At 37.1% G+C, this 26,417-nt stretch overlaps 3 protein-coding genes and 1 long non-coding RNA gene across 8 annotated transcripts; 2 read left to right on the top strand and 2 right to left on the bottom strand.

The window, feature by feature from the left end:
• Positions 1-5,710: 5,710 nt before the first annotated feature.
• On the bottom strand, positions 5,711-6,476 carry LOC125776287 (uncharacterized). Its single transcript, XR_007421603.1, has 2 exons — positions 6,324-6,476; positions 5,711-6,230 (listed from the first exon to the last, which is right to left on the bottom strand). It is a non-coding gene; the product is annotated as an uncharacterized LOC125776287 (long non-coding RNA).
• A 4,468-nt stretch (positions 6,477-10,944) lies between these two features.
• LOC125776231 (larval cuticle protein A2B-like) lies at positions 10,945-11,796 on the bottom strand. Its single transcript, XM_049447387.1, has 2 exons — positions 11,671-11,796; positions 10,945-11,601 (listed from the first exon to the last, which is right to left on the bottom strand). The coding sequence occupies exons 1-2, from the start codon at positions 11,737-11,739 to the stop codon at positions 11,059-11,061; spliced, it is 612 nt and encodes a 203-aa protein (XP_049303344.1). The 5' UTR covers positions 11,740-11,796; the 3' UTR covers positions 10,945-11,058.
• Positions 11,797-14,444: 2,648 nt separating this feature from the next.
• On the top strand, positions 14,445-24,906 carry LOC105222629 (larval cuticle protein A2B-like). Of its 2 annotated transcripts, none has more exons than XM_049447514.1 (2): positions 14,445-14,555; positions 24,232-24,906. In XM_049447514.1, the coding sequence occupies exons 1-2, from the start codon at positions 14,544-14,546 to the stop codon at positions 24,781-24,783; spliced, it is 564 nt and encodes a 187-aa protein (XP_049303471.1). In that variant the 5' UTR covers positions 14,445-14,543; the 3' UTR covers positions 24,784-24,906. The 2 variants fall into 2 exon arrangements, with proteins under 2 accessions (XP_049303471.1, XP_049303473.1); XM_049447516.1 differs by lacking the exon at positions 14,445-14,555 and adding an exon at positions 24,026-24,142 and having other exon boundaries at positions 24,232-24,905.
• LOC125776245 (larval cuticle protein A2B-like) lies at positions 14,458-21,854 on the top strand. 4 transcript variants are annotated; one of them, XM_049447513.1, is made up of 3 exons: positions 14,458-14,555; positions 14,620-14,739; positions 18,176-18,708. In XM_049447513.1, exons 1-3 carry the CDS (start codon positions 14,544-14,546, stop codon positions 18,605-18,607), a joined length of 564 nt encoding a protein of 187 aa, XP_049303470.1. In that variant the 5' UTR covers positions 14,458-14,543; the 3' UTR covers positions 18,608-18,708. The 4 variants fall into 4 exon arrangements, with proteins under 4 accessions (XP_049303470.1, XP_049303468.1, XP_049303467.1 ...); XM_049447511.1 differs by lacking the exon at positions 18,176-18,708 and adding an exon at positions 21,298-21,813 and having other exon boundaries at positions 14,529-14,555; XM_049447510.1 differs by lacking the exons at positions 14,458-14,555; positions 14,620-14,739; positions 18,176-18,708 and adding exons at positions 17,915-17,968; positions 18,056-18,175; positions 21,298-21,854.
• Positions 24,907-26,417: the final 1,511 nt, after the last annotated feature.

Here is a 26,417-nt window from a genome sequence, read left to right as displayed (position 1 = left end):
TTGAAACGCAACAAAACATCGAAAAAGGAATCAATTTAACTTGGGCAACCGTGGACCAATGGTCCGTTAGAATTCTATACCTACAAATTTACTTATATATGTACATATACATATATCGTATATATAGTGTATAAATGTACTTATGTACGAGTATATATATATAGTTGTAAAGTAAATATATGTATGTGTGTGTTTGTGTCCACAGCATTTTGTTTGTTGCACGAAAATTATGACAGGCAACTAATTAAATTATTTTTGATTAAGCAAGAGACTCGTGTCGAAAAATTAGAGTACCTACCACTCGAGCTGGTAGTGAGAGCAATGTTTTGTATATATATATATGTATATATATATAGCAAGTTTTAAATTTTGAAAATATTTAACAAAATTTTCTAATAAAATAAACTAACGATGGAAGATATTAGTTTCATATCATGTAATTTGATTTTGTAATCACTCTAGCTCTTTATTATTGCTATTTTAATTTGAAATTTCATGTAGCAATAACCATATTCAACCGATGTAGCTCATCACTGCATTTGCCACATTCCATCACAACAATTCATACTTCCTTAACAGCGCTCTAAGATGGACATGGTATTAGTGACATATAAACGGGAACATGTTATCAAGCGCTTACAAAAAAAGACTCTTAAAAAGACCCCCATATTCGGCATAAATTCTGCCGAAATAGTGGAAATCATTATAAATAACATGTATATGAGAGTAACATTATAACCGGAAGTATAAATTCGTATATAAAATGAATGGGAACTCTCTTAATTTCTTTAAGAAATTTTTTTTTTATAGAAATTTTTTTTTCTACAATAGAACTTTTCACATATCATGAGATATACCGTGGAGTTTCCGGAATTTTTTGATGCCATCTGTCGGAGAAATGGCTGGATGATAGAGATGCGCTTTTTCACTGGTGGACATGATTTCTCATGTTTGGATCATCTGAAACACAAATACCCAATTTATTCTTAAAAAGTACGTGAGTGGTTATCGTCTCTACATGAAAAAATGTTGATAAATAAAAAAGTATTTAACTGTTTTTTTTTTTTAATTTTTCCCCATGTTTTTTACATAAATTGTGTCATAACAGTTTCAATAGATTATAAAAAATTATGAATCTAGTAGGGACGGCATTTTGTGGACAATTAAAAAAAATTAAAGAAATCGGTTGAGTAGTTCGACCGGAATCATGTCCGCCAGTTTAAAAAAGTGTGTTTTGAGAAAAACACGTTTAAAGTTTGAGATGAGGCACGGCGAGCGTTCCGAACGTCGAGCGGTATTATTATTTTTGGGCCTTTTTCGAAACCTTCCAATGGTAAAGTGGGTTTCTACATTAATTCTAAGGGTATAAGGGAACAGAAAATGCGAAAAAAAATTATTGAAAAAAGATTACCCTACTGACCCCTTAAGTAGATGAGTCTGCAGGAAATATTAACCCGATTTTACTAATTTTTGACACAAGGGTACAAAGGTAAAGATTATTTTTGAATTTCAATAAACTATCTCAGAGTTTTACCTATATTTTCGAATAAAAAAATTATACGAATTGTGGTCCCCATACTTGGAAACTGGGAACTTAAACTTTTTTGGTCTGATTTTGACTATTTTTTGACGTGGGATAACATACCTTTGGGGCACCTATTGTACAACGTTTTGTTACAAGAACTTAATGGTATCTTGTTTATGGAATTTAAAGGGATTAAAATGGGAAAAGGAAGCAGTCGTAGTTACTGTCCGATTTCGCCCAATTTTACCATAGAAGAAAAGAATATTAGCATACTGTCATACCACCGACTTCGGTTGAAATTGTTAAAGTTGTTGCTTAGATATAGGATTTCATCTAGAGGTGGTCGGTGCCACATCCATTGTTTAAATTATGTACTTGAAGAATGGGTTTTCGTGCGAAATTTATATTCAAATGTCTTATCATTTTTTGATACTTTTTAAACACTAGTTCACAATACCATAAACGAACGGAGGGGGAGTTTTTTACAATTACAGTGTACTATGTGATCAAATTAAAAGGTGAATTTTGTTCATTTCATCCCCTTCCACTGCAATACAGTTATAAGAACAAATTTTTCAGTCATCATAGCACTTTTTTTACCCCTCAATTGAGTCAAAACGGTGTCCTCGGAGTGGTCTTGTGAATTTGCAGAATAGCCAGAAGTTATACGAAGATAAAGCAGGCGAATGCGGTGGTTGCGGTATAATATTAGTTGAAAATGTGGCGAAATGATCAAGGATAACCAATGGAGTATGAGAGGGTGCATTACCATTCATTGTTCAATAAATTCAGACATGGGAAAAATCGAAGAATTCACAAAACGAGGCGTATCTCAAAAACTAAAGAACATTTGGACTTGAAGTGCTATCAACTTACAGAAAAAAATCACCTTTTAATTTGATCACAATAGTATTATTATGTGACAGTTGATTTCCTAAGCTGGCTTATCCCGTGTTATCAACTAACATCTTTCACATAATTCAAAATTTTTTCGAGGTAAATTCTGTATAATCGAAGTCGGTATCTACTTTTATTATTGAGCTAATTTTTAACTTATAATTTTAATTTAATAGTATAAGTAAATCTCACTTGTAAAACGATAATTAAGCATTTAATAATTAATTCAACAATATCCGCTTAAGATAAGAGTTCGTGCGAGCAAGCTTTATCCAAAAACTGCGCAGTCACAGCTTAATCATTTTCTAAATTTTTTTCGGATTATAAAATGATTTCAAGTAAGCGAGATCATTAATTAGTGAGCGTAAATATGTAAGTGTGTGTCGGGCGCATTCCGGGCGCGAATCTATTTTAGTGCATACCTAAGCATGCACCTGCCATGCCTTTGTTTCTTTTTTTTGATATGTGCAAACATACATGTAATGTGTATGTGAGTGTGCGACCATACTTATCTTCGAATGTCATGCGAGAATAAGACTTGCAACTCATTACTTTTATTAGGCTTATTATGTGCAGAGCAAACAGCAAAACCTGAAACGGCCTTGAAAGGCCAAACAGCGGTAATTGGAGTGCACAGGCACACGTGCATACATGCGCATACATGATCGTATGTATTCGTCACCAGACAATGCTTAATTTTCTTTCTATAAAAAGCACAGCGCGGCTTAAGGCACAAATATGTATACAACAACACGGCGAATAGTTTGAATGAAAGTAAGTAGCAATGAACGATTATGTTTATGAATGCAGGCAATTGAGCAATCGGCCAAATAGTTTCGGTTTTGATACACATATTCACGTGTATATGTACATATGTTTGACTATGTATGTGTGTGTGTGTATAAAAAGCGAAATGAAATGCAACAATGCCACTTTGCTATTGTCCCCAACGACTCATGGCTATGTCTACCGTTATTGCATGCACCAATACACACACACATATATAAACACATTTTGACATGCCCATTGTACCTTCGAACTACCAGATTCAAACGGTGCTTTAGAGTTCGACATTTCAATGTGTGAGCACTCAGCACAACTGTTTCACCACGTTTGGCAATGACAATAATAACATAACTGTAAATGATAGATAAATGTGAGTGAGTTAAAAATGTTATTGATAAATGTGATTTGCTAATTTGGCATTTTGCTGTAAATTCATATGAAATGGATTAATTTGGCCATAATTTTGCAAAAAAAATTATCGATAAATACGAAATGCTGCAAATGTCAATTTACAGCTTGTTTTTACTAACTCATTACACTAAATGGTGCTTGCAATAATGTCATGTAATGGTGATCGCTTAAAACTATTTTTAGAAAACATTATATGAGAAAATATGTTAGCCACGGCTGCACCGCAGCTGTAATACCCTTCGCAGGAGCATTTCTTGTAACATAAAAGAGTATACAAAATCTGTATATTGATTTTAATCCCACAGTTTGTATGACAGCTATATGCTATAGCAATCCGAACTGAATAACATCATCGGAAATTGTAGTAATGCCTTGGAAAATTTTGGGCAGTCGAAAACGTCTTTTCGTATTTTGCCAATAGATGTCGTTGCAGTCGTATATCTCCATTGCCACCAATCACATTGTGTCATACCATATAGCGTTGGAAAGGTGAAATCTTTAGCTTCATTTAACATAAAAAAAATCGGAGAAGTTGAAAAAAAGTTACAGCTGTTCAAAAATGAGTGAAAATAATGAAGAAATTCGCTAAATTTTGAAATTTTTGTATAAAAAAGGGAAGAATGCCGCGCAAGCGACCAACGAAATTTGTGAAGTTTACGTAGACGTTACTGTATCAGTTGTGTGGTTCGCTCGCTTCCGTTCTGGAAACTTCGATGTGAAAGATGCAACTCGCTCTGGTCGACCTATCGTTGAAAAAGTTGATGAAATTATGGAAAAGATTGACCAGGACTCTCCCACAAGCAGCCATGACATCGGTAAGGAAATTAACATTCACCATCAAATGGTTTTGAACCAGTTAAAAAAGGTTGGTTACAAAAAGAAGCACGATGTTTGGGTACCAGATGAATTATCTGTAAAAAAGTTAACGGACCAAATTAACATCTGGGATTTTTTTGCTAAAACGAAATGTAATCGAACCATTTCTGAAGCAAATGGTAACAGGAGACGAAAAGTGGTTCAAATGCGATAATAATGTGAGGAAAAGATCATGGTCCAAACATGGTGAAGCTCAACAAATGGTTGCAAAGTCAGGACTGACGCCTCGAAAGTTTATGTTGAGTGTTTGGTGGGATTGGAAAGAAATCATCCACTATGAGCTGCTCTAGCTTGGTCGAACGATTGATTCTACATTTTACTGTCAAAAACAGATTTAAGCAAGGAATCGAAAAATACGTCCAAAACTGATCAAAAGAAAGGGCCTCGTTTTCCATCAGGAACCATCTGACCTTGCACCATCGGACCACTATTTGTTTCGGTAAATGCAGAACTCCCTTAATGGATAAAGTTGGTTTCAAGAGAGAGCACAGTTTTTCGCCGAGAAACCAGAAAAGTTTTACAGTGATGGAATAATGTCTCTAGCGGAAGAATGGCAAAAAGTGGTCGACCAAAATTGTACATATTTGGTTCATTATAAATATTAAAAAAAAAAGTTGAAATTTGATCAGAAATACGAAAAGACTTTTGCGACTACTCTATATTTTCGGAAATTGCGGCATTGCCTTGGAAAATATTCTATTTCAAATTTCATGTGAATATCTTGTCAATTGAAAAAGTTTCACATACAAAAATCTGATTTTGAATAGTCAGTTTGTATGAGAGCTATATGATATAGTGGTCCGATCTAAACGAGATGATAGCGTTGTCTGTGAAAATAATCTGTGCCAAATTTCGCGTAGATTGCTTATCAAATAAAAAAGTTTTCCATACAGGTACTTAAGTTTGATCGATCAGTTTGTATGGCTACATCACATATTGCTCCAATATAGCTGATTTCGATAAATAGGCAGGTTCTTGAGGAGTACAGAACAAGTGGAGGTTTTCAGATCAACATTTCCACAACTGAGGGACTAGTTCGCATATGTGTATGCAGACTGACCGACATTGCTAAATCGATCACGACAAATTTAATATACCTTGTAGCAGGTATAAAACCCCAACCTTTTAGTTGATATATGACATGGAAATCCGTACATTTACACCTTAGTCATTTCTCTACGCTTTTGACATTTTGAAAAAGTAAGCACTTGAGTATTACAAATTTATTTAATTGTGTATATTTTCATAGATTTTTTTTATGTTGATGGGAAGGAGTATTTTGTGCTTCAATGCTTGCTCGGCAGTATTTCAAATATTTTAAAACCATTTGCCAACGCACGCTTTTACGAATAATTTGCAGAAAATAAATCAGTAAGTGCACAAAAAAAAACTCAAAATTATTAATATCTTTCGTATACAGTCACAAAAAAATATTATTTTTTCAACGAAAACGCAACAGCAGGCCATAAAACATTCTCAATACACCCCACAAGACATTCAAAAGCCAAGCACCAAATATTGTCTATTGTATTTTTTTATTCGTTGAACCTAAACTATGAAAAATCACAATTTTGTCCAATGGCCGAGACTGCGTTTGAGGTCTTCCAACGTTATTTTTGGCGATTCAATGTTCGATGATGAGTGGCAAAGTAGTTCAATGAGTCCAAATGTGTGGTAGTGATGGCATGAAGTGTGAAAGCAAACTTCTCTTCCATGACCGAGCAAATATGTTTCACTGAAATCGAGGAAAAAATTCGTTAATTACACACTTTAATACGGAACATAGCACAAAAATTAATAATATTTATTATATAACCGCCACACTTACCGCAAATGCGAAACACGCTCACTAATCATTGCTTGAAGTGCCGCTGCTCGGTCAGGATTCTCACAAGTTGCATGGAATTTTGGATGGCAGACTAAAAAGTGAATTTAAATATTTTTCATCGAACTCCTCAGACTCAACACAAAACACTGAATGAAGCTGCTTGCGTTTGAACCCATATTTATATCTGCAGCAAAACTTAAAGTGTGTTCTCTTTCAAGAATTCATCCACACACATACACACCTAAGTATGTAATGCACAGATCACTGCATTTCAGCAATAAAGTTTTGCACAACTCCTTGTTGACATATACACACATACATACATACACACACACATTCATACAAGAGTGTCTCCCTTTTTCACTTTTATGCTGCGCTAGCCATTTTTTGCTCACCAGTCTGGTTCTGCTCATCCAGATTTGTTTTTTATCCTTGCCTCATCGGTACCAGCCTTGTGATGCAATACAATTGAAGGGGCGCTGCTTCACTTCTTTATATTCCACTCCAGAACACAGACTTTGTCGCTGAAATCGTATTATACTATTTTACCTCGTAAATACATGTAATATAGTCTTACGCGTCGCGGCGAAAAAAATCGTAGACATTTCTGCAAAAAAAGCTGACATCTTGTAAGAGATGCATTCTCCAGCATTCTCCATGCCGCTAGGAAATCTAAACAGCAATTGAGTTATTTTTTGAAATTTTTCTTTTGTAAAAATTCAGAACAAACATAAAATTGGGTTAATTTCTTTATAATTTTTAATTTATAACCTCAAAAACCACAAGACGTCAGCTAAAGGGCACATTTTTTGCATTATTTGCTGAATAAGGAATTTATTGGGTAGTCGAAAAAGTCTTTTCGTATTTCTAATTAGACTTCAAACTATTTTTTTTTTATATTTATAATGAACTTTAATGAACCAAATATGAACCATTTTGGTAGACCAGACATTATTCCATCAGTGTAAAACTTTTGTGGTTCCTCGGCGAAAAATTGCGACAAGTAATTTTCACAGGGTTCCCTTAAAGTCAACTTTACTCCATTAAGGGAGTTCTGCATTGACCGAAACAAACGGTAGTCCGATGGTGCAAGGTCAGGGCTATATGGTGGGTGCATCAAAACTTTCCGGCCAAGTTCTCACAGTTTTTACAGAGTCATCAAAGATGTGTGTGGTCTAGCGTTGTCCTGATGGAAGACGAAGCCCTTTCTGTAGATCAGTTCTGGCAGTTTTTTTCGATTGCTTGCTTCAATCTCATCAGTTGTTAAAATGTATAATCAATCGTTCGACTAGGCTGGAGCAGCTCATAGTGAATGATTCCTTTCAAATCCCACCAAACACTCAGCATAACCTTTCGAGGCGTCAATTCTGGCTTTGCGGCCATTTGTTGAGCTTCACCACGCTTGGACCGGGATCTTTTTCGCACTTTATTGTCATATTTGATTCACTTTTCGTCTTCTCTTACCATTTACTTCAGAAATGTTTCGATTACATTTCGTGTCAGCAAAGAATGGCAGATGTTATTCAGTCCATTAAATTTTTCACAGACAATTCATGTGGTACCCAAACATCGAGCTTCTTTTTATAGACAGCCTTTTTTAAATGGTTCGAAACTGTTTGATGATGAATGTTAAGTTCCTGAGCTTTGTCCCGGCTGCCTATGTGATGGTCCTGATCAATCTTTTCTATAATTTCATCAACTTTTTCAACGATAGGTCGTCCAAAGCGAGGTGCATTTTTCACATCGAAATTTCCAGAACTGATACAGCATTGTCTTCGCAAACTTTGCAAATCGCCTTGAGATTTTCAAGTCCATAAACTTCAAACTCAAATATTTTGAAAACTAGAGCTGACATACAAACAGTTCTTACAATCATATTCTTAAGCCCTTATGACCTTACTTTGATTACAAATCGATGCTGGGTCCATCGCTTCCTCATGCCCATACCTCGTAAGACTGCCACAATCGTTTTAAGATTATTCCTACAGGGCTGTCTCGAACATATGGTTGCTTGAGGGAGCTGCGTGTTCTACAAAAGCGCCCAGGTGCACGTAAAGTAAATGATTTTACTTAAAAATTCTGTAAAGGAACAGAAGGTACAGCTAAACTAATGGATCTTGTAAGTATTTTTCACTGACCTTGGAAACTTAAACCCTTTCATGATTTTACAAGTATAAATTAAGCACACATACACACACACATGCACATGCGTGCATGTAAGCCCACGTCTACAGGTATGCAATTTCCAAAATAACAAACAAACTTGTTTACGAAAAGTGGAAGCACAAAAAGATGTAAACGGCAGGTGCAGACGCAGAACGAAGCGAAATATTTCGTAGACGCTATTGTGCCACTATTTATTGGTTTATTTGCGATCTTTTCGGCGATGAGTGATTTTTATTTTTATTTTATTTTTGCGTGAAGATCTAAAACGATAACTGGCGTATTTGCCATGCAAGCGAGCGCGACTCTTTTAGTTTCGTCCTTAATTGTAACTTCGTGAACTGAATAAACAAACAAACAACAAAAGACATATACATATGTACATATGTATATTATATTGTATGTAGTAAAATGCGAAGTGCATTGGCACATAATGAATTGAATGTATTTCCTTGGTGCTTGCTTGTTTTCAATTCAAATCGCTGCTTTTTGTATTTGTATGTCTGATTAAATGTTGTTTGAATCCGCGCGAACGGGAAAAAAATCCCTCGCTGGAGTCGAAGGGTTGGTTCTAGTGTCTGTGTCGGTCGGTCATTGCACTTTCGATAAGCTCGCAGCATTTTGTAATGAGCATTTCGCTGCTGCTGCCAAGGGATCTTCACTGAACTGATCACAACACAAAGCAGAGGAGCCTCAAGAAACAGGTCAGCCCAATGCTCATAAATAAGCATTTCTATGAACTCTGTTTACCTCCAAGTCCAAGTCTTAACTTGCTGCCACAATAGATTTCAACACGTCAGTCGGTACGTTTGCGCACACAAGTTTATTACAGAGTTGAAAAGAAGTCGGTCAAAGGGAAGAATTGCAAATCCCTTTGTGTGTGCGCTTTTTTTCTAAATGGACAACAAAGACGTAACATAACTTGCTCAAACTCCCATTGTCCTTTGTTACGAATATTGTAAAGGTGACTTTAAGGTGGCAAGATGCAGAGAATAAAATCTACTTTGCATTAAGATGGTTCACATCAACTATTTGCCTTATGATGATTATGATGATGATGAATAAATATGTATTAATACAAGAGAACTACTCTAGTTCCATTTCCAACTATTTTTATGTGTTACTGGGAAGTACTCGAAATCGTTTCAAACTTTTTAGTTATATATTGGGTAGTCGAAAAAGTCTTTTCGTATTTTGTCAATAAATGTCGTTGCAGTCGTATCTCCAGTGCTACCAATCACATTGTGTCATACCATATAGTGTTGGAAAGGTGAGATTTTGAGCTTCATTCAACAAAAAAATTATTGAAAAAAAGTTACAGTTGTTCAAAAATGAGTGAAAATAATGAAATTAGTTATATTTTGAAATTTTTGTATACAAAAAGGAAGAATGCCGCTCGCTTCAATTATGGAAATTTCGATGTGAAAGATGCACCTTGCTCCGGTCGACCTTTCGTAGAATTCAAAAATTATGGAAAAGATTGACCAGGACCGTCACATGAGCAGCCATGACATCGATAAGGAACTTAACATTCATCATCAAACGGTTTTGAAACATTTAAAAAAGGCTGGCTACACAAAGAAGCTCGATGTTTGGGTACCACATGAATTGGCTGTGAAAAATTTAATGGACCATCTACGATTCTTTGCTGAAACGAAATGAAATCGAACCATTTCTGAAGCGAATGGTAACAGGAGACAAAAATTGGATCAAATACGATAATATTGTTCGAAAAAGATCATGCTTCAAGCGTGTTGAAGTTCAAGAAATGGTCGCAAAGCCAGGATTGATCGAAAGGTTATGCTGAGTGTTTGGTGGGATTGGAAAGGAATCATGCTCTGTGAGCTACTCGAGCCCGGTCGAATGACTGATTCTATATTTTACTCTCAACAACTGATCAGATTGAAGCAAGCAATGACAAAAAACGACCAGAAATGAGTAACAGAAAGAGCTTCCTCTTCCATCAGGCAACGCTAAACCACACACATTTATGATGACTCGGCAAAAACTGTGAGAGCTTGACTGAGAAGTTTTGATGCATCCAACATATAGCCCTGACCTTGCACCATTGGACTACCATTTGTTTCGGTCAATGCAGAACTCTCTTAATGGAGTAAAGTTGGCTTCAAGAAAAGCTTGTGAAAATTACTTGTCGCAGTTTTTCGCCGAGAAACCAGAAAAGTTTTACACTAATGGAATAATGCCTCTAGCGGAAAAGATGGCAAAAAGTGGTCAACCAAAACGGTACATATTTGGTTCATTAAAGTTCATTATTAATATAAGAAAAAATAAGTTGAAATTTGATTAGAAATACGAAAAGACTTTTTCGACTACCCCATATGATATCAATCTTATGTGTTTCCAGTTTCACAAAAATACATCGCGACAAAGTACTTTTTTCGAACTCTGTGGGTACTACCCCCCTTTAGTTAAACACAGATACAGATATGCAATTTCTAGATTTTTTTATTTAACGTCGAAATAAATTAGAATAAAATTATTAACAATTCGTTGAGCGTTTACGCGCTCGTCCCTTTAAAATAGTATTCGAAACTGTTCACTTCTCTTCGAATTAATGATGGTATGCAGGAGCGGCGTAGGAGGTGTAATGGGCAGCTGGAGCGGCGTAGTGGGCCACTGGGGCAGCATAATGAGCTACGGGAGCAACGGTCTTGACCACAGCGGGGGCTGAGTAGTGAGCGACTGGAGCAGCGTAATGGGCAACTGGAGCCACAGTCTTTACAACTGGAGCGACGGCAACAGCTTTAACGAGAGGTTCACGGTTCACGACGGCGTTGAAACCGTTCAAGGGATCGGAAGTGTATTGAACGGTGCGTTTGTAACCATCAGCATCAATCAGAGAGTATTCACCACGAACCAAATCACCATCACGTTCCTCCACTTGGCTCTTGGAATCACCGGTGAGTTTGTCATCAACGCCATAAGAGAATTTGTATTGAGGATGAGGATCGTATTCCTCGGATTTCACAACAACCTTTTGGGCTACAGCCACAGGTGCTGCGTGTACGGCAACGGCTGGTGCGGCGTGGTATACTGGAGCAGCGGGTATATAGCCAGCGCTGGCCACAGCGACGAAGGCGAGTGCGAATACAAACTGTAAAAGCAAATTGGATTATTAACGCCATATAAAAATATTATATAACGGTTTTGTGTTTGAACTTACCTTGAAAGTCATATCGTGATTATTATTTGAGTTCTTTGCGAATGCGAAGACAAGAAGTGAATGATACATATCCGTCAATTCGCTGACACTTTTATAGTAGTGCAACGCTTTGATTTGGTCTTGAAAATTTTGAAAATTTGGTGTGAGTTTTTTGCTCCGTAATCTACATATTTCTTTTGCGAAAACCTGTTCAGCTGCAGTTAGTCAAAGGGCTAATATACTCTCTTTTTCCATTTTTATGACGAAGCTACTTAGAGCTAATAAGTTAAAAATAATGCCATTCAAATTAGACATATATATATGTATACATATGTACTCCTATATAAAAATGGAGATGCACATGCATGCCCAAAAAATAAGGTGACGTTTGAATTTATACTGCGCGCGTCGAAGGATTTGGAGAATTATTTTTTTTTAGGTTGGTAGTACTATCAGTCACATTTATGTCAAATTTCATGTCAAAATAGTCATTAGTGTTTGAGATACGTGTCGTTTTGTGAGCTGCTAAAAGTGAGTTTGTCGTTTTTTGCGATTTCGAAATTTGTTGAGCAAAGAATTTGCATTAAAATTTGTTTACGGAATCAATTTTCTGCTGCGGATACGTTGAGGATGGTGCAGAAAGCCTTTGCTGATGAGGCTATGTCTAAAAAAAATGTTTACAAATGGTATAGTGAGTTCCAAGCTGGCCGTGAACGTGTCGAAGACGAAGAGCGTCCAGGGCGACCATTAACCTCAACCGACGAATCTCACGTTCAACAAATACAAGAATACAAAGATTTGGTGTTGAAAAACCGTCGATTAACAATTAGAGACCTTGCTGATGAAGTTGGCATAGCCAATACCATTTTGAAGGATGTTTTGGGCCTCAAGCGCGTCAAATCTCGACTGGTACCGAAAACATTGAGTTTTTTTGAAAAAATCTCTCGTAATTCGTGATCATTTCGCCAAAAACTCAACCCATATCGTTCCGCCACCACTGTATTCACCTGATCTGGCGCCGTGCGATTTCTGACTGTTCACCAAACGCTCCGGGCACACCGTTTTTATACGATAGAGGAGATTCAAGTCGCAGCGAAGTCGGAACTGAAGGCCATCCCGGAAAGTGACTACAACCAGTGTTTCGAAGATTGGAAAATCCGTTGACATAAGTGCATTGCATCGGGAGGGGATTACTTTGAAGGAGATGAAATTGATTAGGAAAAATAAATAAAGAATTTTTAAAATAAATACAATGGAAAGTGTAATATTAGTATCTATTTAATATCAACTGAAAATAATGAATTTATATTTTTATTTGATTTTGAGTTCAATTTGTATGGCAGCCATATGTTATATAGATCCGATTTCTTCGTAGATTGCATTACTGCCTTAAACATTGACTCATGGGAGATTTCTTGAATAAATCTCTTTAAACAAAAAGGCTTTTCATACAAGGACTTGATACCGATCGTTCAGTTTGGATGGCAGCTACTTATCGTCACCTAAAATCCAAAAACAGCCTATCAGCAAAAAATCAAAATTGAGTTTTTAATTGCTTACGACTTACTACATCTTAGAATATACATATCACATAAAATTTTAAGCTTCCACTATTAGATATAACCAGTATATAACCAATATGTAACCAATATATAACCGATGCATAACCATTTTATAACCAAAATTCAAAATTTTGTTTCAATATGAGCGGTTTTTTAATATCGTTTTCCTTCGCCTGCAGACTTATGAAAAGTGATGTTACGTTTTTTTACATTTCAGGTGACGATATATGCTATAGTGATCCGATATTGGTGGTTCCGATAAATAAGCAGGTACCTAGGAAAAAAGGAAAAAATGTCAGATCAGCACCATTTATGAAAATCGAACTAAGTAAACATTTTTTTCGCATTAAGACCTCAAGACCGTGCCTTCGAAAGCGTTCCACAATTTGCATAATTAAGGTGTTATATTTTGTAAAAATGTCTACCAAAAATCAAATTTTCAGTTTTTTCTTCGTCCAAGTTCTAAGTTAAGGATTTAACTAAAACACATATTTTTTCACTTTAGATGAACCTGTATGGAGTTATCCTGCCGACGCAGACGCATCGTTTTTCCGAAGGGCCACCGGAAATGGCGTCACACCGAGTTTAAAATTTTTTTTTCCAAAAATTTCAGAATTTCGTTGTTAATAGTGTATGTTTGTATGAATAAAAAATTCTAAAAAAATATTTCATTTTTTATATGAGACAAAAATGGGTGAAAAAAGGCTGTGTTTTACCCGAAACCCATGCAACTCCTTAAATAAGTAATTATTCTGTCTAATTGAAGAGTTCTATAAGATTTTTTTTTTGTGGTATAACTGTTTCTTTAAATTTTCAGGTATTTGGGGAAAAATTGGGTTTACCAATGGATAAATTTTTCACGGAAATCAACATTTTTGTAATCAATAAGTGCTTGCCGACAGATATTGGCGTCCCACAAAGCATAACTTCACAAAACAGCTGTGTGAATGAATAGATGATCGTCAGTTGGCTGATTAGGCGCACAGTTGTTACTAATGTAAATTCATTTATAACTAATTTATTTCACGGCAGGATTGCCGCTACATCAAACTGCTACAAACATATTTACGCACATATTTGTAATTATATTAATAAAACTTTCAATTAACACGGTTCACCGTAAGTATTTCTTATGTGTAGGTGAGTGGTACATGTGCACCTTCAAATATACAGTAATTTTCATTGCTATAGCTGCATAGATAAATAAACGCACTGCAAAAAGTATAAAAAGATTTTCAAAATCATATTTGGCATCATTCACTTCTTGCATTCGTTGTGACAAAGAACCAACCACACGCTTAACACCGAAATTATTCAACACATTTCGAAAACATGGCATTCAAGGTAATTTCGCCAACCTGATCTAATTGTCTGCCAATATCAATAAATTGAATATTTCTCTTTGCAGTTTGTATTCGCACTCGCTTTCGTCGCTGCGGCCAGCGCTGGATATATACCCGCTGCTCCAGTATACCATGCCGCACCAGCCGTCGCTGTGCACGCAGCACCTGTTGCTGTAGCCCAAAAGGTTGTTGTGAAGTCAGAGGAATACGATCCTCATCCTCAATACAAATACTCTTATGGCGTTGATGACAAACTGACCGGTGATTCCAAGAGCCAAGTGGAGGAACGTGATGGTGATTTGGTTCGTGGTGAATACTCCCTAATTGACGCTGATGGTTACAAACGCACTGTTCAATACACTTCCGATCCCGTGAACGGTTTCAACGCCGTTGTGAACCGTGAACCTCTCGTTAAAGCTGTTGCCGTCGCTCCAGTTGTAAAGACTGTTGCTCCAGTTGCCCACTACGCCGCTCCAGTTGCCCACTACTCAGCCCCCGCTGTGGTCAAGACCGTTGCTCCCGTAGCTCATTATGCTGCCCCAGTGGCTCACTACGCCGCTCCAGCTGCTCATTATACATCCTACGCCGCTCCTGCTGTAGTGAAATACCACCATTAAAGCTTAAGAAATGTTAACAATTTGAATTGCAATGAGTGAACGTGTTATGTAGGGAAATAATTTCCATTTGTTATTTAATATCGACATATGTATGTATGTAAATGTACATTTATTTATTTAACACCACGAATTTATTTAAATAAAAAGAAACCGATAAATTAAAAATGAATCGTTTTTAATGCTAGCGCAGCTATAACTGTGTATTAATAAAAATCCTACTTATTTATGTACAATAGACGGTTGCTTTTTAAATCTATTTATTGTTTTTCCAAATATTTTTTATTGACATCTATACACTTTTGCGTCGGTTTGAACTAATTTTCGATATACTTGTACTTTTGTCACCCTGTTTAAAGTACATACATATCTCCAAAATATGTGCTCTGAACGCATCAACCGCCTATTCGGGTGACGAAAAACGCTTTTTTTTGACCGATTGGCCAATTGTGTAGAATCTAAGATGAACAATTTGTTTTTACAATCAAATATTCATGCAATATTATATGTATGATGGTCTTCCAGAACACCTGAATCTAGATTGCCCAACCAATTTGTAGTTGCAGGCTCAAGGCTCTAGGTTCCATCTACGTGGACAGGGATTACATCACTTCAGTCGCAGCCAGCAAGCTCCTGGAATTGGTGCTGGACCTTTGTTACCATATGTGATGTAGGAGAGGGCACAATAGACCATAGGTCGCAGTGCAAAGCCTCAATTTTCTATCTATGCTGGTCTAGAAAGATCTATTTATCTCTGTTGTTCTAACGAATGCCATAGTCGTCTCAATACCACGATAGATCACATGATGATTTTGCAATATCAGATTGCATACAGCATTAATAGTTTCTGAAACAACAACTGCTTTTGCACGACCCTCACTAATTACGCCTTGGAGTAATTTGCTACATCAATTGAATTCACCATACCATCGATGAACACTAGCCCTTGCTGGAGCTTCATTGTCAAAAATTTAATTAAATTCATCGATGCACTGAAGCTGAGTTAATCCACACCCAAAGTTGCAAAAAGTAATCTCGCAAAAATATTCGCGACTTTATTCCATTTTTTGGCCGAGATGAATATTTTAAGTTACTGTAAATAACATAAATAGCGTTCGTATGTCGAAACGTTTTGGGTATTATGACATAAAAAATGTCAAACTCTACGATAATACGGTCAATAAAAGAGTTATGAGTTGCTAGATTGCAACACTAAGGTTGTCCTCAAATATCAAAGGCAACCAACATATCGCTCATTTGCTGCAACGTCGTCATAACTCAAAAAACGTGATTTTTGAGTTAATAATGCAGAATTGTTCGTTATATCATACTTCATGTTGAGTAAAAAATTCATATGAATACCTCTTATATGCTCCGCTTGAGAAGAGGTGTAAGGTTGGAGTCACCGTGTAAGGTTGTAGTAAGTTGAAAACTTTAAACGCGTTTTCTGGCGAATCGATTTTTTTGGGTTATGACGACGTTGCAGCAATGAGCGATATGCTATAGTAATCCGACATATGAGTTTTTGGGGAGAAAAGGACGTGTACAAAATTTCAGAACGCGATCTCAAAAACTGAGTGACTCGTTCGAAATATACAGGCAGCCTCTAGTGAAAAATTTTGAACCCATAGGCACATTATAAAATGTTCTCGTTCCAGTGAGACAAAGAAGTGCCGAGTCGAGTGCCGAGAATATTTCTGGCGCTAGCGCATCAATTGAGGAGGACCCAAATGAGTCTCTCATACATCGTTCGCAAGGTGGAACATCTTCACGAGAATCGTCATATGTTCGTGAATTGGGCTCAGCAACACCTTGAATATTATCCGGATTTTCATCGAAAAATCATCTTCAGCGATGATTCTTATTTCTGGCAGAATGGTTTTGTCAATACGCAAAATATGCGTTATTAGTTAGGTAGCAATCCACACGTACTCCATGAGTCACCATTTCATCCCGAAACAATGTCGGTTTGGTGCGGTTTATTGGCCGACGGCGTCATTGGTACGTACTTCTTTCGTGATGATCAAGACCGGCACGTTAGTGTGAATAAGTTTCGCTACCGCTTAATGATAACCGACTATTTTTGACCCGAATTGAATGATATGGAGTTGGCTAATACGTTTCTCCAACAGGATGGGGGCACACACGTCACACAGCAAATGTCGCGATCGATTTATTGAAAACCAAGTTTAGTGAACGTGTTATTTCACTAAATAACCCAGTTAATTGGCCGTCTAGGTCGTGCGATTTGACGTCTTTAGACTATTTCCTGTGGTTCGTCTGGACTTCTGCAAGTATTAAGACTTCGATCTCCTACCGTTAATTTCATTAACATCTCACATATTTCAAATACTTCACACTCCACAAATTCTTAAATTTGGCGATATTTTTTAATGTATGGCTCCGTCCAAATTTTACCCTTCAATATTTGTTATAAATTTAACCGTTACTAATTGTAGCAATATCAAACTGAACTACTTTAAACCATTTAAATACATCTACACATGTTCGCATGTAGATGTGTATTTAATTATGAGTCAAGCATAAACTAATTCATATTTATAATATTTTCGCACGTCATTACCTTTGTGTGCGAAATTTTGTGAATTTGTATCAAGCGTGCTAAATGCTTTGATAAAGTGAACTGACCTGTCAAGGCACAATTATGCCATTTTTGCTCCAATAAAAAACACGGACAGGTGTAGTATAAAATAGACGACAAACTCTTGTTTACTATCATTCACTTCTTGCATTCGTTGTGACAAAGAACTAATCACACTTCTGTAAAATGGCATTCAAGGTAATTTTAGCGACTGCTTGAGATTAAAGCAACCTGATCCAATTGCTGCCAATAATATTATATTAAATTAAATTTTTTCCTTTCCAGTTTGTATTCGCACTCGCCTTCGTTGCTGTTGCCAGCGCTGGTTATGTACCAGTTGCCCCAGTATACCACGCCGCACCAGCCGTCGCTGTGCACGCAGCACCCGTGGCTGTAGCTCAAAAGGTCGTTGTGAAATCCGAGGAATACGATCCTCATCCTCAATACAAATTCTCTTATGGCGTTGATGACAAGCTCACCGGTGATTCCAAGAGCCAAGTGGAGGAACGTGATGGTGATGTGGTTCATGGTGAATACTCTCTGATTGACGCTGATGGTTACAAACGCACTGTTCAATACACTTCCGATCCCGTCAACGGTTTCAATGCCGTCGTCAACCGTGAACCTCTTGTTAAAGCTGTTGCCGTCGCTCCAGTTGTAAAGACTGTTGCCCCAGTCGCGCACTATGCTGCTCCAGTCGCTCACTACTCAGCCCCCGCGGTGGTCAAGACTGTTGCTCCCGTAGCTCATTATGCTGCCCCAGTGGCTCACTACGCCGCTCCAGCTGCCCATTACGCATCCTATGCCGCCCCCGCTGTCGCCAAATACCATCACTAAAGACTATAAAGACTTCGAATATTACCCATTGAAATCAATAATTGTGAATGTATCTGTTCTTGTTATTAATTTATGTATGCATGTTTACATCGATCAAAATGTTAATTTAATAAATGATATAAAATAAATTCATATCTTATTTCATTTATTTTATCAGTTTTATTTAATTTTATTTTAAGTAAGGTGAGGTTAAGAGACTGATCCTTGCATTAATGGTCATGAAGGATACAACTAGTACAACTTAATTGCTGGTCCTTTGTTATAACAAGAGCTAATTATGGATCATAAATCGGTACCGCGCTTAGAGCCTTTCGCATACATACTTCAAATCCATCGAAGTCACCTAGTTCTACGGTGATGTTTCATATTAAGTGTATAAAGAAAGCCAAACAGTATGTGTCCACCTCATTTTTCTCTTTACAACTTTTGTCGTCCATCAAGATTTTTGTCTTCACCAGCAAGATGAATTTTATTAATAGAAAATAGTTCAGTAGGCAGGCTTGAAAAACATTGTCGTGGCATGTTAGCCTGAAACTATGCTAACATAAATCTTCTAATAGAAAAGTGCCTCTCGAACCTTCCTCTGAACTTTAACCCATTTGTCAAAAAGTTAATTGCGCTAGTCGATATAGAGCAAAGAGGGAACCACCAAAATCGACTCCTCGACGCGACTCTACTTGTTCAAGAAGGATTAAAAGTATATACCACAACTCAAACAAGACTTTTTCATACATATGATGATTTACAGGGATGTAAAATTCATATGCGTTGTTCCATTTTCGCCTGTTGTTCAAGCTGGCGACTTTTTTCTAAAAGTCTTCTTATTATTATTGTCTGGCCTAAGGGTAGTTTTCCGAGCATATTCCGAGAAGCGGTCTTTGCTATAAGTCAGTGTATAGAGTTAAACCTCCAACGCAACTATCGCTATGAACGTATAGGATCGCATTTGCGTTTGGTGCCCACACCATAAAGGAGATGCTCCGTAATGATGAAGAAGTGGGTAGGGAGAGGTATTGACAGCAACTCACAGGCACATCGCCTCAATAGTATCTAGCAGTACATATATTGGAACTTATCAATTTGACTTAGGAGAGGGCATAATAGACCCTAGATCGCGGTGCAATCCTCACTTACTTAGCTAATCTAATCTAATCTATTGTCTGTCCAGGCAAGTGTAGATTGAGATATCTTGAAGAAAGGCTGAAAATTATAAAAAGTCATTACCTAAACAAACACAGCAATTAGAGATATCTGTGTATACAAATTTTTAAGAAAGGTGGACGATGGCTCGCTTCCTAATAGGTTTTAGGATATCTCACAAACCGCTTACACTATATCCACCAAACTTGCTGGTAAACTTTTCCTCTAGTTTCTTAACGAATGTGGTTTAGCGATGAATATAAATAAAGTTGTTGTAGGTTCCTGATCCAACACCTACATAGGTATGTATAAACCAATTTAATAATCTTCGTATTGACAGATACTTAATCGCTGAATGCTTTATGAACAGTATTTAATTGTGCATGAGATATTCGTGCAGTGCAAAAGACTGATGGCTATGAGTAGAAGAGAGATTAATACATGAACGTTCACAACCGTTTCGAGCAGCTTTGTAATTCGATCTTAAGAAACTTACGAGTACATGAATTTTAACATCAATCTTTGTTAGGACTCCCTGGATGTGATGATATGTATGATCTCCGTCTTAAAATACTATATCACACCTAGCAAGATCTTAGACGCAATTACAAGATATATTAATTTCTACAATTGCTAGAAAAATTCATATAGATCATCTTTCCAATCATTCCATTATGACAAATTCGTCGTAAGTATCTAAGTCTTCATGCCTACAAAATTGCAATGATCCAAAAACTTTATCATAGAATCTTCAAATATTAAATGAGTTAAAAAATTACACAGGCACTCTGTGAAGCAGTTTATAACTTATTTTTATTTAGTACGCCTCCATTTAAAAACAAACATTTATAGCTACTTTTATATATACAAGACTACATATGTACATATGTACATATGAACTAACTATATGGTACGTAGTATAAGATAAGTGTGTGTACAGATTTGTGAACTACGCATACACGCGCACTACCAGCAGCGGTGCCATACTCTTTATGGCAAAACCGCTTTGATAAGCTCATTGTTGCAACAAGTGAACGCTCACTTTTTGTTTCTAAGCGGCTAATAGAGTGAACTGACCTGTCAAGGTACTACAATTTCAACATGTGTCTCACTCAATATTCAGCGTATTTCAGTATATGCACATACATATGTACATATTATAGAAGTACATACGTATGTATGTAATATCAAAATCCAAAACGTATGATTAATTTTTATGAATACTAAGGAAATTTCGTAACAGTTAAATAGTATAAAATTGGTCGCAAATTCATATTTGATATCAATCGCTTCGTGTAATCACTACAACACAGAACTACTTTAATCCTTACGAGATCACATTTTCAAAATATGGCATTCAAGGTAGAAGGATCGAAATATTACACCTAATAATTTCTTACATATAATAAATTCTACTTTAATCTTTCCAGTTTGTATTCGCACTCGCCTTCGTCACCGTGACCAGCGCTGGCTATGTACCCGTTGCTCCAGTATACCACGCCGCACCAGCCGTCGCCGTGCACTCAGCACCTGTGGCCGTAGCTCAAAAGGTTGTTGTGAAGTCGGAGGAATACGATCCTCATCCTCAATACAAATTCTCTTATGGCGTTGATGACAAACTCACCGGTGATTCCAAGAGCCAAGTGGAGGAACGTGATGGTGATGTGGTTCGTGGTGAATACTCCCTCATTGACGCTGATGGTTACAAACGCACTGTTCAGTACACTGCTGATCCCATCAATGGTTTCAACGCCGTCGTGAACCGTGAACCTCTCGTTAAAGCTGTTGCCGTCGCTCCAGTTGTAAAGACTGTTGCTCCAGTTGCCCACTATGCCGCTCCAGTCGCTCATTACGCCGCTCCAGTTGCTCACTACTCAGCGCCTGCTGTGGTCAAGACCGTTGCCCCAGTAGCTCATTATGCTGCCCCAGTGGCTCACTATGCCGCTCCAGCTGCCCATTACGCATCTTATGCCGCCCCCGCTGTCGTCAAATACCATCATTAAAACCTGTAAAGATTGTGATAAAATAAATTATTGTTCTTATTAAAATATACCTACGAGTATATACTTATTTATATCGATGAAACAGATGAGTTAATAAAAGTTCTAATATAACTAAATACGAGTATAATTTCTTTGAACTGTTATGAGATACTTGTAAATTACAAGTCCTTATCTTATGAGATCACGATAAGTTCCTGATGAGATCACGATAAGCTCTTCAAATTCTTTGTTTAGCCGAAAAAATTCAGAAGTTCCTTTCGTAGATTCTCAGGAAAGATTATTCAGCTGAAGATGAAGATAGGAAATTCATGAAACAGTGTCAAGAGGTTTTGTAATACTGTATTTTCTTACTCAAGGATCGCAGGTGGAGCTACAAAATCTAAGTTTTAGTACAGCATAAATTTTGAGTTATGATATTGGATTGACAGATAAACACTGAAACAAGATTATGTTAGCAGCCAGTTGTCGGAATATGCCATAGTATCCAATAAGGAAGGCAGTGTAACACAAAAAACAAGAGGTATTTGTCGACAACTCACAGGGTAGTTAACAGACGATCTGACGGCTGCTATCAGATTACTGCTGTTAGCGACTTTTCACAAAAGTATAGATGTTGGCCTTCTTTATCGATGTTAGCGGGTCTATGCATCCTGTCGTGATCATCGTCGAAATATAAACTCACTATTGAAGTCTAGAGTCCAAGAGACTTCAAAGAATAGATGAAACACTGGATTTCATACGCCAAACTTCGGATCAGGAGCAGAAGGCGAAGACCATAGTTTTTTGGAATTCTGAAGGTGTGATTTATATCGACTCTCTGAAGAGGTTAAATTACTGAAAAATACTTTTGCAAAAAAAACTATTATATTCCCGTCGTTGTACCGGTCGAATTAAGCTACGAACTTCTGTCCATTCCCCCCTATTCTTTAGTTTTGATCCTCTGGCCAGAGCTAGGTTCCAAAATATACATTTGTATAATACTCAGTCAGATTTAATAGCTTCATATTAGGATCAATGATTCCTTTAAATTCGGTCTAAGTCATCTGAGTACTTAATCAAGATCCGGTTAAAAAAGACTTTGCAAAACTCCGTTTACGTTGTATTATCTATGACCACTATATTGAGGTAATGATATCTTTGTTTCTAAGGCATTCAAGAGCTGCTGGATCCTTCCAATCCAATGATTTTTTTCTAAAGCATCAAATCAAACCATTTTGTTACCCTGAAAAGGGTATAACAAATTTTCCACGAAGTTTGTAACACTCAGAAGATCCCATCCAATTTATATAATATGTATATACATAAATGAGTAGCATGACGAGCTCGGTCGATTAGTCATGTCCTTCTCTATACATATATATATACGGCGCGCCAGTCGTTCTTCTTTTTCATTTTTTTTTGCAGATTCCAAATGTAGCCAGGTCCTTTTCCGCCTGGTCTTTCAAATGGAGTGGAGGTCTTCCTCATCCTCTGATACCCCCGGCGGGTACCGCGTCGAATATTCTTAGAACTGGAGTGTTTTCATTCATTGGGACGATATGACCTAGCCAGCGTAGTCGCTTTCTCTTAATTCGCTGAAATATGTCAATGCCGTCGTATATCTATCGACGTTACCAATTCGCAAAGGGCTTTCTCTCGAAAACTCGTAACACCGACTCAACAGATGTTATCATCGTTCATGCCTCTGCACCAAATAGCAGGACGGGGATGATGAGTGACTTGCAGGGTTTGACCTTTGTGCGTCGAAAGAGGACTTTACTTCTTAAATGCCTACTCAGTCCGAAGCAGCATCTGTTGGCAAGCGTTATCCGGATACTGTAAACCAAATGTTATTATGCGAATAACGCCCTATTCGTTTAATCCAATTAATCCGGTTAGTCGATTAGTCGAAAACCAAAAGCTCTAATTAAAACTACCCTTAGGGGTCACATTCACTTTTGAATATTTCTCTTTCCCGAGCATTCTTCAATTAAAGCTAGACGACCTTCTCATACATATTCAAATAACTAAATGTTTTGAACTACATTTTTGTTTCACTTAAACCGGCCAAGACATTTTATTACAGTACATACCTGCACTACGGTGGTTCAATTAATTGTGTCATTTTGGGTGAGTGTGAGTGAAAAAGTTTTATATGCTCATGCATGTGATTATGCTTTTATTTACAAGTATTTATATATACTTGTATAACACATATTTGTATGTACTTATGTCAATGCTAATATTCAATTATACTAGACAAGTGAAAAGGAAACTCTTGTCTAATAACTGAAGGGGTGTACAGTATAAAACGATCTGCGAACTAATAGCTTGTATCATTCACTACTTGCGTTCGCTGTAAGAAAGAACCCGTCTTGAAAAAAAACTAATAATTCCAAAAATGGCATTCAAGGTAAATTGGCACACGCCTGAGACTAAAATAACCTGATCTAATTGTTTGTCAACTGTCAATTTTCACACAATCAATTTGTTTCTTTGCAGTTTGTATTCGCACTCGCTTTCGTCGCTGTTGCCAGCGCTGGCTATATACCCGCTGCTCCAGTATACCACGCCGCACCAGGCGTTGCCGTGCACGCAGCACCTGTGGCTGTAGCCCAAAAGGTTGTTGTGAAATCCGAGGAATACGATCCTCATCCTCAATACAAATTCTCTTATGGCGTTGATGACAAACTCACTGGCGATTCCAAGAGCCAAGTGGAGGAACGTGATGGTGATGTGGTTCGTGGTGAATACTCTCTGATTGATGCTGACGGTTACAAACGCACTGTTCAGTACACTGCTGATCCCATCAATGGTTTCAACGCCGTCGTGAACCGTGAACCTCTCGTTAAAGCTGTTGCCGTCGCTCCAGTTGTAAAGACTGTTGCTCCAGTTGCCCACTACGCCGCTCCAGTCGCTCACTACGCTGCTCCAGTTGCCCACTACTCAGCCCCTGCTGTGGTCAAAACTGTTGCTCCCGTAGCTCACTATGCCGCTCCAGCTGCTCATTACACATCCTACGCCGCTCCTGCTGTAGTGAAATACCACCATTGAAGATTTGGCGATTCATACATACATAAATTATAGACTATTTTAGCAGATGTTGTTTTTATTTATGAAAAATCCGATTGTTTCCGATATTAAATGATAATTTAAAACTAATTAACACTGGTGTTTCATATTGTGAGATAAGGTTAAGAAGTTTTGGTTTACATTTGAGCTTTGTGACAAGAAATGTGGACCAAATTCAGAACAAAACACTCAAAAATTTATTATACAATTTGTTTGTTGTTATGAGGAATACAGTTATATTCAGTTTTGGGACCAAAACACATTATATCAAGAGTAATTTTTTTTATTGGGAATATCCATATATATTCCATATACATTGTGACAAAAAAGTACCCGGAAATTGTAAACAAAACGCAAAATATTTAATTATATCTTATTTTCGGTCCTCGAAAGACTTTTCATTAGCACTTTTTAGGATGGCCTTCAGCTCCTTCACCGAATTTTATTTTATCTCTTTGATGGACTGAAAACGGGTTCCTTATAGCGGCAATTTCAGTTTGGAGAACCAGAAAAAATCACACGCAGTCAGATCTGGTGAATACGGTGGTTGATCGATGGTATTCATTGATTTTATGGCTTTCAATTCGATCCCAATCGTAGTCTTTTTGAAAAAATATTCAGCTTAATTGGGACGAGTCGAGCAAGAACGCGTTTCATGCCCAAAATATGCACCAAAATCATTCGAAAGGATTCATGACAGATATAGAGCTCTCTTGCCATCTCTCTAACACATGCTTGACAATTTTCAAGCACCATTTCCTTCATTTTTTTAATATTTTTACCAGTTGAAGAGATCAAAGATCGTTTAGAACGAGACAGAGTTATGTTTTTGATGAAACTGTAAGCCTATTCCAACATTCGCAGCGATTACGCTCATGAAATGTGGTTAGAAATACAACACACTACTGAAGTGTAACGACTTAAGCTGCTGCTGTAAGCAACCTGGTTGACAGATCGCGCTCAAATTTGGCTTAATAATTAAGGATAGTCCTACGAGCTTAGCAAAATATTTTTTTTTTAATATCATTTAACAGGGGAATTTAATTAAAATTTCCGGGTGCTTTTCTGTGCCAATTTAAAGTCAATAGCATGTACAAATATAATAAAAACCATAAGGAGTATAGGAGAAGTACAAAGTTTTGGTAGAAATAATATTGTATGTATGTAATATTGTATGTATGTTCTTAAAATTATTACCCACTTCCCATTATCAATATTAATATTACACAATCAACGATTAACAGTCATAGATCTTACTAGCAACGTCTGAATATCGAAAGGATCAGTGAAAACCCTTTTGAAATATTATTGGAGCCTAAGAAAAGTGAAAGCACGGTTGTTTCCAAAATCACTAAATTTTTTCAAAAAACAGCGTTGCATTAAGGTCTGTGAAACAATGCTTTCCTACGACCAGTATGTCATGAAACGTATTATTACTGGCGATGAGTCTTGGGTCTATGTTTATGGCCCAGAGACAGAGGACCAATGAGCCGAATATCGTGGCAAAGGTGAGTCAAAGCCGAAAATATATGACAAAACAGGTCAAAAGTTAAGGTTATGTTGGCATTTTTCTTCGGTTATCGAGGTGTTGTGCATTCCGAATTACTTTCGAGTGG

The sequence above is a fragment of the Bactrocera dorsalis genome, chromosome 2 (genome assembly GCF_023373825.1).
Source record: "Bactrocera dorsalis isolate Fly_Bdor chromosome 2, ASM2337382v1, whole genome shotgun sequence".
In the NCBI taxonomy this organism is placed as follows: Eukaryota; Metazoa; Arthropoda; class Insecta; order Diptera; family Tephritidae; genus Bactrocera; species Bactrocera dorsalis.
Note: the sequence above shows the minus strand (reverse complement) of the source record. Positions and strands in the feature narration are given on the sequence as shown.

Coding starts and splice junctions, on each gene's coding strand:
- LOC125776231 (XM_049447387.1), bottom strand. CDS start 11,739: ATGTATCATTCACTTCTTGTCTTCGCATTCGCAAAGAACTCAAATAAT. Junction 11,602..11,670: donor ATCACGATATGACTTTCAAG/GTAAGTTCAAAC, acceptor TTGCTTTTACAG/TTTGTATTCGCACTCGCCTT.
- LOC125776245 (XM_049447510.1), top strand. Junction 18,176..21,297: donor CCGTGGCTGTAGCTCAAAAG/GTCGTTGTGAAA, acceptor GTAGCTCAAAAG/GTTGTTGTGAAGTCGGAGGA.